Consider the following 15,082-nt stretch of genomic DNA (forward strand, 5'->3'; position numbering starts at 1 on the left):
GTGGAGACTGGGGTGGAAAGGGAGCTGAGTGGGCAGGGGGCTGTCTGGAGTGTTTTCACAGCCATGGGTTGTGGACTTAAAGAGTGTGTGTGACCTCACCTGTAATCCTGGGCTCCAGCCATCTCCGGTACATGACTTTCTGGAAGTATGCTGAGTTTCCCACACAGCCCTGGAGTGTTTTGGAATCGGGGATTTCCTCTGCAGGCACTAGTGCTTCTTCCTTTTTGTGAAATTACTCCTTAAAGGTGGTTGGTTTAAGAAAAAAAAGTGTTGAACCAGGCTTAGCTGAGGCAGGAGGATCACAAATTCAACCCCAGCCTGACTCTATTTCAGATAAAAATCTGAAAGGAGTTCAATTTAGCATGACACTATTTCAAATAAAAATCTGAAAAGACCAGGGATGTAGCTTAGGCAGAAGGCGCTGGGTTCAATCCCCAGTACCACTCACTCTCTCTCTCTCTCTCTCTCTCTCTCTCTCTCTCTCTCTCTCTCTCTCTGTGTGTGTGTGTGTGTGTGTGTGTGTGTGTGTGTGTGTGTGTATGTGTCTGTCTGTCTCACATGCACGGAGAAATGGAGGGAGGCGCAGAGATGGACCTCAGACTACATCACTCCCTCCCACCCAAAGCTGCTGAAAGCCCGAGCCTGTGTCTGCATCCAGACCTGCCTAACCTTTTTCAAAGTTTTCCTTAAAAAAAAAATCAGAAGTGTTGTAAGGATCGTGCAGATGACTTCGGTACCCACCTCACCTGTTGTGAACACTGCCTGTATCATCTTTCCAAATCTAGGTGTTCTGTTTCCTTTTCCGAAGCCTTTGAGGGTGAACTGCAGCGAACCTGCCTCTTTACCCCCTATGTAATTCAGCGTCAGTTTTCAAAGCCAGGGCCTTCTCTGGTTACCACAGTACAGCGTCAGGTTCAGGAAATGTAACTTCAGCACGGCGGGATCAGTTCTCCAGTGTAGATTCCATAATTTATCCAGCAGTGTTCTTGCTATCGCTTCTTTCCCTGCTTTTTCTGGTCGGAGTTGAGTCCAGGACTCCTGGCTGTCTGTCTGCAGTTAGCTGTGTTGTCCCGGGCATTTCCTCAGCCTTTGTCTTCCATGACCACGTGTTGGTGTGTCATCCCCGTGTGGATGCATCCGCTGCTCCCTCCAGGTGAGAATCACTCGGGATCCCCCGAGATGATGCACTTGTGGCAGGAGCACCGCACAGCTAGCCGAGTTCTCTGCACCCTGCCTTGGGTGCCTGATCTCTGAACTCGGGGCCCTCTGCTCAGACGACCTCCCCACCAGCTTTCTCCAATGTGAGGTGAGTGTTGTCCGCTTTATATAGAAAAGGGCACCTTGGGGAGCCTCTCTGAGATTACATATCCTGTTTGTTGTCAGACTTTCACCTCCTAAGGTCAGTGTCAGAATTTGGTGCTGGCTATGATGATCACAGAATGACAATTTCCTGTCATTCTTCTGTGTATTAGGTGGCATCCTGCTATAAGAATCACTTCCCCTTGTCTGTTAGTTGGTATTTCTTTATGGATACAGACTCATAGATCCTTATTTTATTCAACAGGTTATAATCCATTACTGTCAGTATTTAAATCATCCCTTAGTACTTTAAAAATGTTACTCTGGATGAATTTCTGATTCACACATCAAGCATTCCTCTCTCCATGTTATTTCTTTCTAAAGGTACCGGAAAAGTTTATTGTTTAGCAATTTAATCTTGTTGCAAGATTAAGTTTTCCTTTAATTCATTTTTTTTCCCCTAAGCTGGGTTCTTATTCTATGGCTGTCTCCTGGGGAACTTTGGGGCTCAAGGGATCCCCCTGTTTTAGCCGCCTGCCGAGAATCTGGGACTACAGCGCGTGGTGCTGGTTCTTTATAGTTTTGTTTGTGAACAGTAACGTCTTACTTTCTCACCACCTGACGACACGATCATGCACGTAGAGTAGTGAACTGCACCACACCACACTGCCCGGGGTGGTGTTAGAGCATGGCCAGTCCCGAGGTCCCCCCATGAGCCCATCCCATCCCCCCTCTTCTGGTTCCCACCTCCTGAAGCCTAGGGGAAGGCGGTGACTTGGGTGTGGCTTTTGTTGTTCAGTGTAGATGAGCAGGAGCAGGGCATTGGAGCCAGGAGGACACTTCTCCGGGCTACAGAGTCCCTCACAAGTACTTACTGTGTATCCCTCAGCCTAGGACAGGGCAGAGTATCTCAGTGTAACCCAGTGACCTTGTTCTTGGGACCAGCTTTAATAAGTGTGCAGACTTGGATTCTGTAAGTGTGTTTCTTACTGAGTTTACCCTTGAAGAAAGCAGGGATGATGTGTTAAATTTATTTCCTTATTTAGTTAAAAAAAAAAATCTGCTTAGGTTGTAGTGTACCAGTGGTAGCTGACGGCTGTGGTTTAGTGGCGAAGTTGAAAACCCCACTTCTCTCCGCTGGAGGAGGCCACCAGCCCAGCTGCCCAGCCACCCTCATGCCCCACGCATCCCCAAGAGCCAGGGAACCAACAGTTGCCTTCCCGTCACCTCCCTGGTGGCTGTGCCTGTGTCTGCCCACGGGCTTCTCAGCGTTGGGCTGGCTCTGAGTGCTTGAGGGCACCCAGGTTTTTCTCGACCTGTGATTGTCTCCGATTTTTAAAACAGCCATCAGTAGGCTTGTGGTACACCTACTCATGGAGTTCTTAGGAATCAGGCCTTTGGCCAGCATCTGGCCCAGAGAAATCTCTGCAGAATCGGAAGCAGAGAGGAAGCCTTGAGCCTGTGGAAACTGGTTGTGCTTTAAGGTTGTTACACACATTCCGTCAGTGTGTTACCAACTTAGCCTCGTCTGGTTGACACACATATGGTCCTTAGAGTTGTTTGGAGAAAAATTAGTATTATGTTTGAAGTGTTAATTTTAATAAATTTTACTGTTTCAATGAAGATTTTTACTCTTAACAGGGTTTTCTGAGACAGGGACTTGCTATGTACCCCAGATTGGCCTTGAACGCACAGCAGTCCTCCTGCCTCAGCCTCCTGAGTGTACTCTGACAGTTCTGTTTGGATTTTTTATTTGAAAACGTATTAAGGACTTTCTTTGTTTTTGCCTCTAGAAAAACTAATTGCTTACCAACGAGAATTTCTTGCTTTAAAAGAACGCCTTCGAATCGCTGAACACAGAATCTCGCAGCGCTCGTCTGAATTAAGCACCATCGTGCAGCAGTTCCGGCGTGTAGGTGCTGAAACAAACGGAAGTAAGGATGCGCTGAATAAGTTTTCAGGTACAAATGATACTGTTTATGTGTGATAAAAGTTAGATTTTCCGGGAGCCACGTAGAGCGAGTTACTTGGAAGTCATGCAGAGTGATTATCAGCCAGCATTTGTTAACACATTTTAAAAATCATCACATCAAACTTTCTGTTCTGGTCAATTATAAAATAATTTTTATTAGTTGCTAAATTTGATTTTGAAAGAATACTACCAGGTAAATTTCAGAGATACAAACTTCACAGACAGTAGCGAAGAACCCTCACCTTATGAAATCATATTCAGAATGAAATTAAAGCTTTACTTTTTAGTGAGGCCTTATTTGTGTCATGCCTTGTGTGTAGACTTAGGTGACCTTCGGAGAAGTGTCTGCTAATTGGAGTAATTAGTGCTTCTCCATCGGAATTATAATGAGAAGATATATGGTGACTTAGTGGATAGTTTGGGGGGTTCTGTCCTGGTCCCCTTCTCTGAGGACATCTGGCAGAGTAAGGTGAATGCCAGTGATCTTCTGTTTCTGTGATCTTATTGTGATAATTAAATTAATGTAATTAACCCTACATCAGGCAAGCATTTTTTTCAGATCTGCATGATCTTTGTAGATTAATATATTTTTAAAATTCTAGAACAATCCAAAAACATGAATTTCTCTAATCTGGAGATCCCCACTATATTACCTGATTTTTAAGGTTTTATAGTCCTGATTTCCCCTGCCGATGATAATTTATATTATGTGCAGTAGTATTTAAAATTATGACATGATGTAGATTTTTAAAACTCACCCAGAAGTGTGGCACCAAGTGATTTCTGTTGACTTTTTTTGTTTCCTTCCAGTCCTTTTTTTCCATGCATTTTTTTCTTGAAAATGTTTACTCTTGAAGTGATACTGTATGCGTGTTTCCTGTGTCATTACTCTTCAAAATGGTATTTTTAGTAGTTGTAATTACACAGTCATATACCATAATAACCATTCTTTTTACATTTAGTCAAATGAGTTTTCCCTGGGTTCTTTTGCTTCTCAGCTTATACCTTATGATAAACACCTTTGTGTATGAATTGGTCACATTTTTGTTAGCTCTTATTGTCATCAGGCGATGACTTTTTTCAAAACCCTTATGTGTTTTGATGACTGTTGCTTTTCAGATCTCATGGTACCATTCCTTGAGCAAGATTAAAAAACAAAACAAAACAAACAAGCCTACCAAACATTTGTTTAATATGTAAAATTCTGCTTCTTTTCCCCACCCCATACTAAGGATTGAACCCAGGACTTCCTCAGTCGAGTTCATGCACAACCCCTGGCCTTTTAAATTTTTTATTTTGAGAGAAGGTCTATCTGACTTTCCCAGGCTGGACTCGAACTTGTAACCCTGCTGCCTCAGCTTCCCAGAGTGCTGGGATTGCAGGTATATATTGCGCTGCCTGGCAAAAGCCAGATTCTTTTTTTTTTTTTTTTTTTGTCTTTTTCATTTTTATCGGTACCGGGGATTGAACTCACGACTGCCTGCTTGCCAGGCAGGCACTTATGCCGCTGAGCTAAATCCCCAGCCCAAAAGCCAGATTCTTGAAAGGAAAATTACTGAGTAGTAGGACTGAATTTTTTTAGGGCTTTTGGTGCTGTCTCACTGACTGAGACATTTATTGCATTATCACCAGTAGTTGCTATTTAATTTGCTAATTTTGTGGGTGAAAAAGGTATATTAAAATTTGTATCTCTTTACTCATAGAATTAAAGTTTTGTTTCTTGTGTGACAGTGATTTGTACTTTTTGGCAAGTTCATTCATCATTTTCTTGTTTGTTTTCTGAGACAAGATCTTGGTATGTAGTCTAGGCTGGCCTTGAAGTCACTATGTAGCCAGGCTGGCCTCAAACGTGTGATCCTCCTGCTTTAGTCTCAAAGACGCTGGGTATATTTTAAAAGGAGTCCAGGGTACAAGTCCTTACTCATAGTTCCTTGTTTGAAAGGAAACAGGAAACTCCCTCTTTAATGAGATTTTAAAATGATATTGTATAATTGAACAAAGTGTTTGGATTTTGTTGTTTTGTTCCCTGAACCCTATGCTGGGAATTGAACCCAGGACCTCACCCATGCTGGGTAAGAGCTCTACCACTGAGCTACTGCCCAGTCCTAGCACCACTTAAAACATTTTTTTATTTTATTTTATTTTTTTTTTAAATTGTTGTACTGTGGATTGAACCTGGGGGTCTCAAGCTCGGTGAACACTGCCCCTGAGCTACATCTCCAGCCTTTTCTGTTTTTGTTTCTTTTAATTTTGAGACTGGGTCTTGCTAGGTTGCCAAGGCTGACCACGAACTCAGTTCTCCTGCCTCAGCCCCGAGTAGCTGGGATTATGTGTACCTCACGCCTCACTAAACTTACATTTTATTTCATGACACATTCTATGATTTATTGGTTCCTCTAAAAAAACATAACAAAACAAACAAAACTACTTGAAGGCTATGATCTATACTGAATATTTTCAACTTGTCCTGTTGTAATTCAGTGTTTCAGAAATAGATCTTTCATGGAAAATGTTGGTAAGGTGTGAACAGATAAAGGGAGGGTGATGCAGGGGGGGCAGTGTGCTGGCGGTCAGTGTGTTGTCACACTGCCACGGCATGCTGGTGTCTCTTTGGTGGGTCTGAGCACTGAGGCTTCTCAGTGGCGGTAATTGTTACTACACCCTGTCCTGGTGCTTTCTCCTGCCTCTGCTCCTCAGCACCAGGACTCTGGGAGACTGGATCAGGCCAGGGGTCCTTTGCATCTGAAAAGGAGGCTGGTTCACAGAAGTGTATTAGATAAGGATGTCTGTCAACCTTTACTGTTTGTAAAACCAGCAACATCTACCAGGTGAGGTGTTCCTGTGGATTAATTAGACTTTTGCATTTCAGATACGACCCTAAAGCTACTAAAAGAGTTAACAAGCAAAAAAGCCCTTCAAGTGCCAAGTATTTATTATCATTTGCCTCACTTGCTGCAAAATGAAGGAAGCCTTCAGCCCGCTGTGCAGATCGGCAGTGGGAGGACAGGAGGTATGTTGATGTCGTGGCTGTGCCGCTGGTCTGACTGGTGCCTTGGCGTGTTCTGGTGACTGTTGACGTCGGGCAGGCAGCTCAAAGGAGAAAGGTCCTTCTGTGCTCAGTAACCTGGAGCTCACTCCAATCCCCAGGATGACTGCAGCGAGCTGTTTTTCTCCATAGACTAGAATAATTATGCAGATGATGACCACGAGAAAGGCTAGCTCAGGGAACCAAGTGTTTACACTGTGTTACTTTTCCATTTTAAAATTCATGACATAGAGGGTGGTTTTTCTCTTTTGTGTCTTATTTCTGCATCAGTAGCGCTCCTGAGCCATGCCGGTAAGCTTGGGCTTTGTCCATCCTATACTCTTTTTCTTACAGAGATGTAAGTAGTTGCTGTTATTTAGCTTTTCATGCAATCACTGAAATACTGTGGTTTGCTTCCTTTTTCTCATGCTCCCATAAGATAATTTGTATTTTTACCCCTCCCTTGTCATAGCCATGGAGTTTCTTGAATTCTCCTTAGGGGACCTGTTTATAACTCTTACACTTTTTACTCCTTCATTTTGACTTTGCTATCCTTCATAGGGAAGATTTGAGTTTTAGATTTATTTAATTTTTTGAAAAGGCAGGCTCTTCCTATGTCAGCCAGGCTGATCTTGAACTCCTGGGCTCAAGCGTTCCTCCTGCCTCAGCTTCCCAAGAAGCTGCTGCACCTGGCTGCTTGTGGATTTTGGAATGCAGAGACTAAAATACTATTTTGTTTCTTTACAAGCTATAAATGAGACAAAATGATTACTTCATAGGTACTGAAATTCATTAACATTGTTGAAAAGCTGCTGTTAGTTTGCTTCTGACTCAGGAGTAATCTTAAGCATTTTCCGGTCTTGATTTTGGTTGCATTTTCTCATATTTCTTTATTTGTAACATCTTACATTCATCTGGGTTTTAGTTCTGCTATGTTTTTATTTTACTGATCATTTAAAATAACATGCTGTCTGCTTAAGGAGGTGGAAACTTTTTTTCTTGTTTGTACTGGAGAGTGAACCTAGGGCCTTCATACTGAGCTACCTCTCCAGGCCTTTGTGAATTTTTGAGACAAGGTCTTGCTAAGTCATTGAATTCCTCAGGCTGGGTTCGAACTTGTGATCCTCCTGCCTCAGCCTCCTGTAGGACTGGAATGTTGGGTGAATGCCCCCATACCTGGCTGGAGATGGTAAGTCTGAATGCATCAAGTTCATAATAGTTTATTCTTCCATTTTTTTATTCATCCAAGAAACATTTATTGAGGCCAGGCATTCCATAGATGCTAGATGCACAGAGTAACGAGATGTTTTAGGAACTCTAAATTCTTTTCTTTAGAACATTGATTGTTATTTTTGATGCCAATACTGCCTCTCTCCTTTTAATAGTATTTAGGTAAGATGCCTTAGCCGGTTGTGGTTTTATTGGCTTAGACCATATCTTCACTAATAAGAATAGCAAATGAAAACAAAATAGAAGTGATTTTAAAGTCATTTAAAACTTTTAAGGTCTTTTCTAGCATGGTGGTGCACTCCTGTAATCCCAGCACTGGGGAGGCTGAGGCACAAGGATCTCTTGAGAATTCAAGGCCAGCCTGAACTACATAGCAAAGACCCTCTCTCAAAAGGACTTCTGTTCTTTAGATCAGAGAAAGCTTGCCGCTAAAGATTCTGTTGTGTGCAGGCTGATTAACTAAAGGAGTAATGGCACCTTCTTCAGGCTAGAGAGGGAAGGCTTTGTTCCCCAGGCCTGATCCAGGAACGGGCAGGAACTGTCACTTCCAGAGGAAACACTGCCTTTCTAGATGACCAGCGTCACCAGTGGCTCCCACATAGTTTACTTAGGTAGAGAACAGACCGGGCACCTCCAAAGGGACAGATGGGCTGCTGCTCCTCCATGCAGCCCATACAGGTCAGGATCAATGCCACAAGCGGCCCTGTCCTCAGGGAAAAGGGTCTGAGGCAGAGTGTGATTTGGAAACAAAATGTAGTAGCCCATTGTATTTGCAGAGAACTGGGAGAGGACAGCTCACCTGGGAAACAATGAGATTGAAAAGACCAGTTTGAAACCTGTGTCTTTTTTATTTTGACGATTGTATTTAAAATTCCCATCTAGATGGCCCAGTGCAGAGCCCACACAGCTAAGGATCACGTTAGTGATGGGAAAGGTGGAACTGTGTGGATCTTCAGCACACAGCATAAAGTGTATAAGGCATGGAAGGGGAGGGGAGCTGGTGCCAGAATATCCATCTTTTAGGAGAGAGCAAAAAGCCAAGGGAGGAAGTAATCACATGCCAGCAAAAAATGTCTCTGAGTTGGAGAAGCACCCAGCTCTGCAGAATAAGGGCCCCTCAGTGCAGAGTTGGGGGCTGAAAAAGGTGAGTCGAGTGGTCTCCTGATTTTGGAAGCACCCTGCTTGTGGGGGGCAACAGGTGAGGTCCAGGTACCTGAGCACCTGCCATGGGCCAAGCCCCTTGCCAGGGACTTTGGCTTATAGTATTCACGCGGGTCGCAGCCTTGAGGAGCCTCGCACTGGTGCATGCGTTAGTCAAAGAATTACTCAAAGGCCTGTCTAATTACAACATCAGTTAGTGATGTAAAGGGTGCTTTGAGAGCCCGTGAAAGAGGTACGTGGCCTAATTAAAGAGTTTAGGGACATTTTAAACAATACATTTAACCCAAGACCAGTAGACTGTGTCATTTACTAATGAAGCCGGGTGCATTACCTTCCTATTCCTGCTGCAACAAATGACGAGGAACTCCATGGAGTAAAATAACATAAATTTGTTATCTTACAATTTTGGAGAAAGGAAGCCCTAAAACGGAGGTGTCATCAGGGGTGTGCTCCTCTCAGAAGCTCCAGAGTGAATCCATTCCTTTGTCCATTCCAGCTTCTACAGGCTGCCTGCGTTGTTTGGGGGCCTTTCCTTCCTCTTCCAAGTGTAGAGTCTCCCAGTCACTCTTGGACTGTGACCCCTTCACTTCTGTGGTTACCTCCTTGTTTCTCTCACCTGGGCCCTTTGCCCTCTACTCCTCAGCCCCTGTGGTTACAGTGAGTGCGCGAGATAATTCTGATCAGTCTTCCTATTTCAAGACACCCCTTGAAGTTGTAAAGGAAATTTTAAAACTTAAAACCTGATGGTATATTAAGAGCAGGAAAGGCAGCCCTGGCTCATTTAAGACTCAGGCAGTCTTAAGATTCCAATGCCAATTGCAACTTGTAAGATAGACATAACTCAACTAGTACATCTTATTGTGCTAACTTGCTTCAAGGACAGACCGGCTCAGTTAAAAGACAATGATCGATTCTTCCTGCTCACCCAAGTCCCTGACCTTAAGAAGCCCCCTTGAGCCCAGAACTAGTCTGCCTGACAACAGATGACCCAGCCTGTGTAACCAATTACAAAAAACCCCACTCTCAGCCTTTTGTAGTTCCTGCTTAAAAATTATAAATGTCTGTTTAACGCTAAGATGGGGCTGGTGATTTAGAGCTCAGCTTTCCCCAGCCTGCTAGCATAATAAAGAGTTGCCTTCCATCTCTTTAGTGCCTCTGTGTCTTCCATCTGATTTGGTCCTGTTTTTTCCACATTTCCTGGTGTATTGGCTAGGAAGACACTGTACTGAACCATTTGGGCCACTAGTAGTAGAGGCCTGCTGACTATGACAGGAACTCACCCTCTAAACTGCAGCCAAGAAGACATGCCCTCTGGTCCTTTTCTTAGCATCTCCTTAGTGGTCCAAGAGTGGGAGCCCTTGTGTAACAGCATATCCTAAGAGGATACGAAATGCAGGTCAGGCCCTCAGATAAGGCTGGACAGCCCTGAGGATGTCCCTCTGTTAGCCTGTCAGTTTTAGCTTGTTAGTTCCATCCCCTTTACGGGTGAAGTGAGGCCTTGATCAACCTCGAAGCCTGTGCTAGTAGCCTGTTAGTCAGAATAGTCAGCTTCTGTTTCAGATTCAGTTAGACTTCACCCCAGGATTTGGGGATGGGAATGTATTAACCTCTGAGTGCCTGCTGAATGATTGTGTGAATGTTTGGATTGGACATCATATACAATAGGTCGTTCCGTCTGTGTTCCACAGTAAAATCTCCCCACTGGGGGAGTTTAAAGCATTTCTGTGTTGTGCCTCTGTTCTGTGGCACATTACATATACTGCAGAGAAACAGGATGAGATCTAATTAGTCAAAGCTTATAATTCTGTTCTGTGGCACATTACATATACTGCAGAGAAATAGGATGAGATCTAATTAGTCAAAGCTTATAATTCTGGAATATATCTTTAAAAATTCTCTAAAAAGTAAAGACTTTTTCCGCTGATAATAAAGTTAAAATGAAATCAAATAGGCTCTCTTATTAAGCTGAACTGCCTGAACAAAGGCCATTATTCTTCCTGAGGAGTCTGCCTTGGCAAATGTATCACCATATCAGCCAGTCTTCCCCCTTCTGCTTCTGGCTGTACTCCCAGCCAGTTGGGCAGGTTCCAGCCACCAGTCCTTCTGTTGCTAGCCCTCTGTGTGTCCACCTGATATCATGCCAGCTTGCCTCTCCACCCCCAGCTCTGGAGAGTCCAGTTAGTCATTGCCTGTGTCCTGTTACCAAGGTCCCCCCAGTGGAGCCTTCTGCTGTCTGGCTGCCCTTACCACCCTGTCCTGGTCAGAGAACATTACCACCTCTTGCCTGTCTAACTCACCAGAACTTATTCTGGCCACTCATCACCTACACTCATCTCATCTTCAGATGCCACGCCTGCCCACCTGGGAGGTCCACTTACTCTTGATGTAAAAATGATCTGTGCTGTTATGAACAAAGACAAAAAGCTACTTAACTTGAATGCACCGGGATGCACAGGTGGGGCACCACAGGCAGGCTAATTAAAGAAGGCCTGAGCAGCCAGCTCATCCAGTGGCCAAACTACAAGGCCAAGAGACTTACAAGGCTCAACTGTGCTTGCTGAGATTAGAGATTAGACAAAACAGGGGTCATCTTTTCAAAGAGAATACAAAATGAGACAGGCCCAAGGTCTTCCTTGGCTTCAAAAGCCTCAAGATCAGCTCTTACTCAGCTTCAAGAGCCTAGCACTGCTGGCAAATGTCTGGAAGCTGGGACAGCTCCAGTCTGTAGTTAATGTCCTTTCAGGCCAAAAGAAGTTTCATAAAATTGCAAATTTTACTGAATTTTGTACATAAAACATGTCTTGTGCACTGCAAACTCTTAATGACTATTATAGGGTTAGCTTGCTCTGTGCTCTGTTTTAAAATCAAAACAGTAATTCAGGCTTACTCAGAGGTCTTTTGGGGGTCAGTCAAGTTTACTATTTTAAAAAAAGGGACATTTTAAAATTCAAGTGGCTACAGCCAAGAGTGTTGTAAAAGGGTTTGTCGTACATTAACAAAATTAAGAAAACTGTAAGAACTATACCTTTGTCCTGCTAATGAGATAAAAAGCCAAAAAAAAAAGGAAAAAGCTTATGTACATTGAGAAAGCTTATAAAATTATGTCTTTAAATATGTGTATATAGTTGCTTATTGATTTGATGAAGTTAAAGCTCAAATCTGTAAACAGTCAGATATTTAGGATTTGATTTAAAACAGAGACATCAAAGTTTACATCCAGAGAAAAAGACATCTGTTCTGTTCTGTGGTCCAGTTGCAAAAGGGAACTTATGGGGAATTCCTTGGAGAGGTCCGATTTTATAAAATAGGAATATCTGGGTTCACTGAAAAGGCAGGGCCACTCTCCGATAGGTTAAAAAGTCCACAACAGAGAGAAAAGTAATTAATTGGATTTAAAAGAAACCACTGCCTTCAAACAGATCAAAAGGGCTTTAGCCTCAGTTCCGGTCTTACGAATCCCAGGTGTGACCCACACTTTCAACCTGCTCGTTGGTGAAAGACAGCATGTTACTTCAGGAATCCTAACTCAAATGGTGGCTTTACCTGTCTGAGACTCTAGACTCAGTGTCAAAAGGGTGGCTCCCTGGCTGCAGGTGTTAACTACCTTTTTGGTTGAGGAGACAGACGGACTGACTTTGGGACAGAACCTGACCAGGTGCCACACACTGTTCTTGAGCTTCTCAACAGTGGGGGACACCGCTGGCTCTGAATAGCCACGTCATCCAGTACCAGGGACAGAAAACCCTGCCTGACTTTCCAATGGGTTTAAGCTCTGAACCCAGCCACCTGTTTGCCCACAGAGCTTGGGCAGCCAGGCCGTGACTGCCTTAGGTTGAGAGATGAGCTATTTGCAAATCGGCCTGATCTTCACATTGAGCCTTTAATAGATGCTGAGTACACCCTGTTTGTGGGTGAAGTAGCCTGTTGAGGGCAACAGAGGACTGGCTATATAGGTGTCACCGTCAGAGAAGCGCTTCTAACAGGACCTCTTCTCCAAAATCGATCTGCTCAGCAAGTATAACTCTGGGCACTCATACAAGCTCTCAACTGGGCAAAAGATAAAAAGGTAAATAGGTACAGATTCCAGATAGGCCTTTGCCACAAATCATGTTCATGGGATGCTATACAAGGAGCATGGCCTTCTGACAATTGAAGAAAAATCAAATTAAAAATAAAGGTAAAATCCCACAACTTGTGGCTGCTGGGTAGAAACCCCAAAAAGTGGCCATCTTCTACTGCAAAAGATATCAAAAGGTGTGAAACCTCATCACCCTTAAAAATCAGAAAAGACAGATACTGCCAAGATGGCCACAGAGGCTGAGAGGAGATAATGATTTGGTTCAAGATCTAGGAGCCCAGAATAGAATACACCAGACACTGTTCTCAACCTCCAACAAAGACCTCTTCCTTAGACTCAGAAGGAAATAAAATGGGCACAAGGCCTAAACAGTGTCTGGCCTTGCTGGATGACCAAATGTTTGTTCCAAAGAAGTTGGCTTACACTGGAGTAAAACATCACCATGACATCACCCCTAGAGGAAAGATTGCCGCAGGCAGCCCAGCTTCTGAGCCATATTATCCCTAAGTTGACATCGATCCATGAAGCTGTCAACAAGAGGTGCCAGACTTATGCAAAGACTGGCCCACAGGCCCATGCCCACCACCTGAAACTCAACATATGGGGCTCTCTCTGTTCGAGGACCTCCAAATGGACTTTACTGGAATTAAGCCATGTCAAGGATACAAGTGCGTATTGGTTCTTATCTGTACTTCCCCTGGATGGCCAGAGACATTCCCCACTAAGACTGAAAAGGCCAATAAAGTATGCAAGATATTTAAAAATATTCCTAGATATGAATTGCCCCTGACTATACACAATAACAAGGGACCATCATTTGTAACAGAAATGGCCCAGAAGCTGGCCAAATGACTAAAAACTGAATGGAATCTCCACACTGCTCATAGGTCCCAAAGTGTTGACAAAGTAAACCAAACCGAACCCTAAAGACAATACTGACTAAATACTACCAAGAGACTTGGGCACCATGAATGGATTTGCTACCCAAGGCTGTCCTGAAGATTAGGACATCACCAGAAGCCACTAAATACACCTCTTTTGAACTCCTGTTTGGAAGACCCCCATCTTTAATAAAAGTTCTCCAGGGAGTCCTGTGTCAATTGGAAAATATCTCTTTGCAAGACCAGCTTATTCATCTAGGGGAAGCTTTCTCTCAGATAAATAAACATATAGCAGAGAGATTACCCGTACCTACTGACCAGTACCCACAACCCAGATGACATGGTCTGAATTTAAGTTTAAAAAAGGGCCCCTATGTAATTATTTTGACCACTCCCACTGCAATAAAAGTGACAGAGATCCACCCCTGGATTCATCACTCCAGGATCAAGAGAGCCCATCCTGACAGTTGTTGGAAGGCCGACCCTGACAAGTCGGCCTCCTTGGAGACCACCCTGAAGAGACAATACATTGAAAGCTCTGCCATCATCACCCTGGAAGCTGACAAGTCAACACAGACTGAAGATTGAGTGGACATTGTACACTGGAATACCCGTGGCCCTGGTGTACTGTTACTCTTCTAGTCTTTTTCCTCCCATTAGTCTTGGTATTTGCTGTTAGACTTTGAACTGTGTACCCAAAGATTGAGGAGTCCCAGAAAAGGTTACCTTTGTTCTTTTCTATCTTGTGATTTTTGGACTGAGTACCCTAAGCTGTATGAAGCGTGGCTGCCATCCCTGTCCCTTGAATGTGTATGTTGGGAGTGCCCATTTCACCCCCGCTGAAAGGGGAGCATATTGGGACTTCCAAGTCCAGCCGGTGGGGGACAAATAAGATCTCCTCAGCCACACTAAATGGGGCCTCCACTAGTCTACTGTGATGTTATACTTTAATACCTGCCTCCAACAAAAGGATTAATAATTACTACACAGGTTGTGATGGACTGGGTGGGGAACCAGCTTATCAAACCAACAATAAGTCTGTTTGCCGTGGTTAATCAGAGTCACCTTGCACCAACACAGGTGGTAATGATATCTATAGTAACTTATGCAACTGATACTGTGGCTGTTGTAAATATGCCAATATATAATGGCCTGAAAAACAAAACAAAACAAACTATGGTATACAAACATATAGAAAACTTCCTCCTACAATGGGGGGGCCTCCCCTCACCCAGTGTCTGATTCTCTCAAATTACACAGAAGGTACCTGTAATCCTGTTCAATATCATACATGTAACCCAGAGGACAGCATCTGGGCCTCAGACCGCCGCTGGCCATCTGAATGGGCAGCACAGGCAAGGATCTGGTAATGCTGTTGCATATCCAGCAGGTTTTTAATCCCTACTATATGGGTCCCCACTTCCAAGGTTTTCACC

The 15,082-nt window shown here is 43.8% G+C and overlaps 1 protein-coding gene across 1 annotated transcript in view; it reads left to right on the forward strand.

Annotated features, from left to right (window-relative positions):
- Positions 1-15,082, forward strand: part of Mgat4a (alpha-1,3-mannosyl-glycoprotein 4-beta-N-acetylglucosaminyltransferase A) — a 110,811-nt gene that overhangs the window by 38,861 nt on the left and 56,868 nt on the right. Inside the window, exons 3-4 of the mRNA XM_063229901.1 lie at positions 3,093-3,260; positions 6,141-6,281. Of these exons, the coding sequence (XP_063085971.1) occupies positions 3,093-3,260; positions 6,141-6,281 (309 nt within the window). The remainder of the gene's footprint in view (positions 1-3,092; positions 3,261-6,140; positions 6,282-15,082) is intronic.

Source organism: Cavia porcellus, unplaced genomic scaffold (assembly GCF_034190915.1).
Source record: "Cavia porcellus strain 051 isolate PalLab524CR breed Dunkin Hartley unplaced genomic scaffold, mCavPor4.1 scaffold_18, whole genome shotgun sequence".
NCBI classification, from domain to species: Eukaryota; Metazoa; Chordata; class Mammalia; order Rodentia; family Caviidae; genus Cavia; species Cavia porcellus.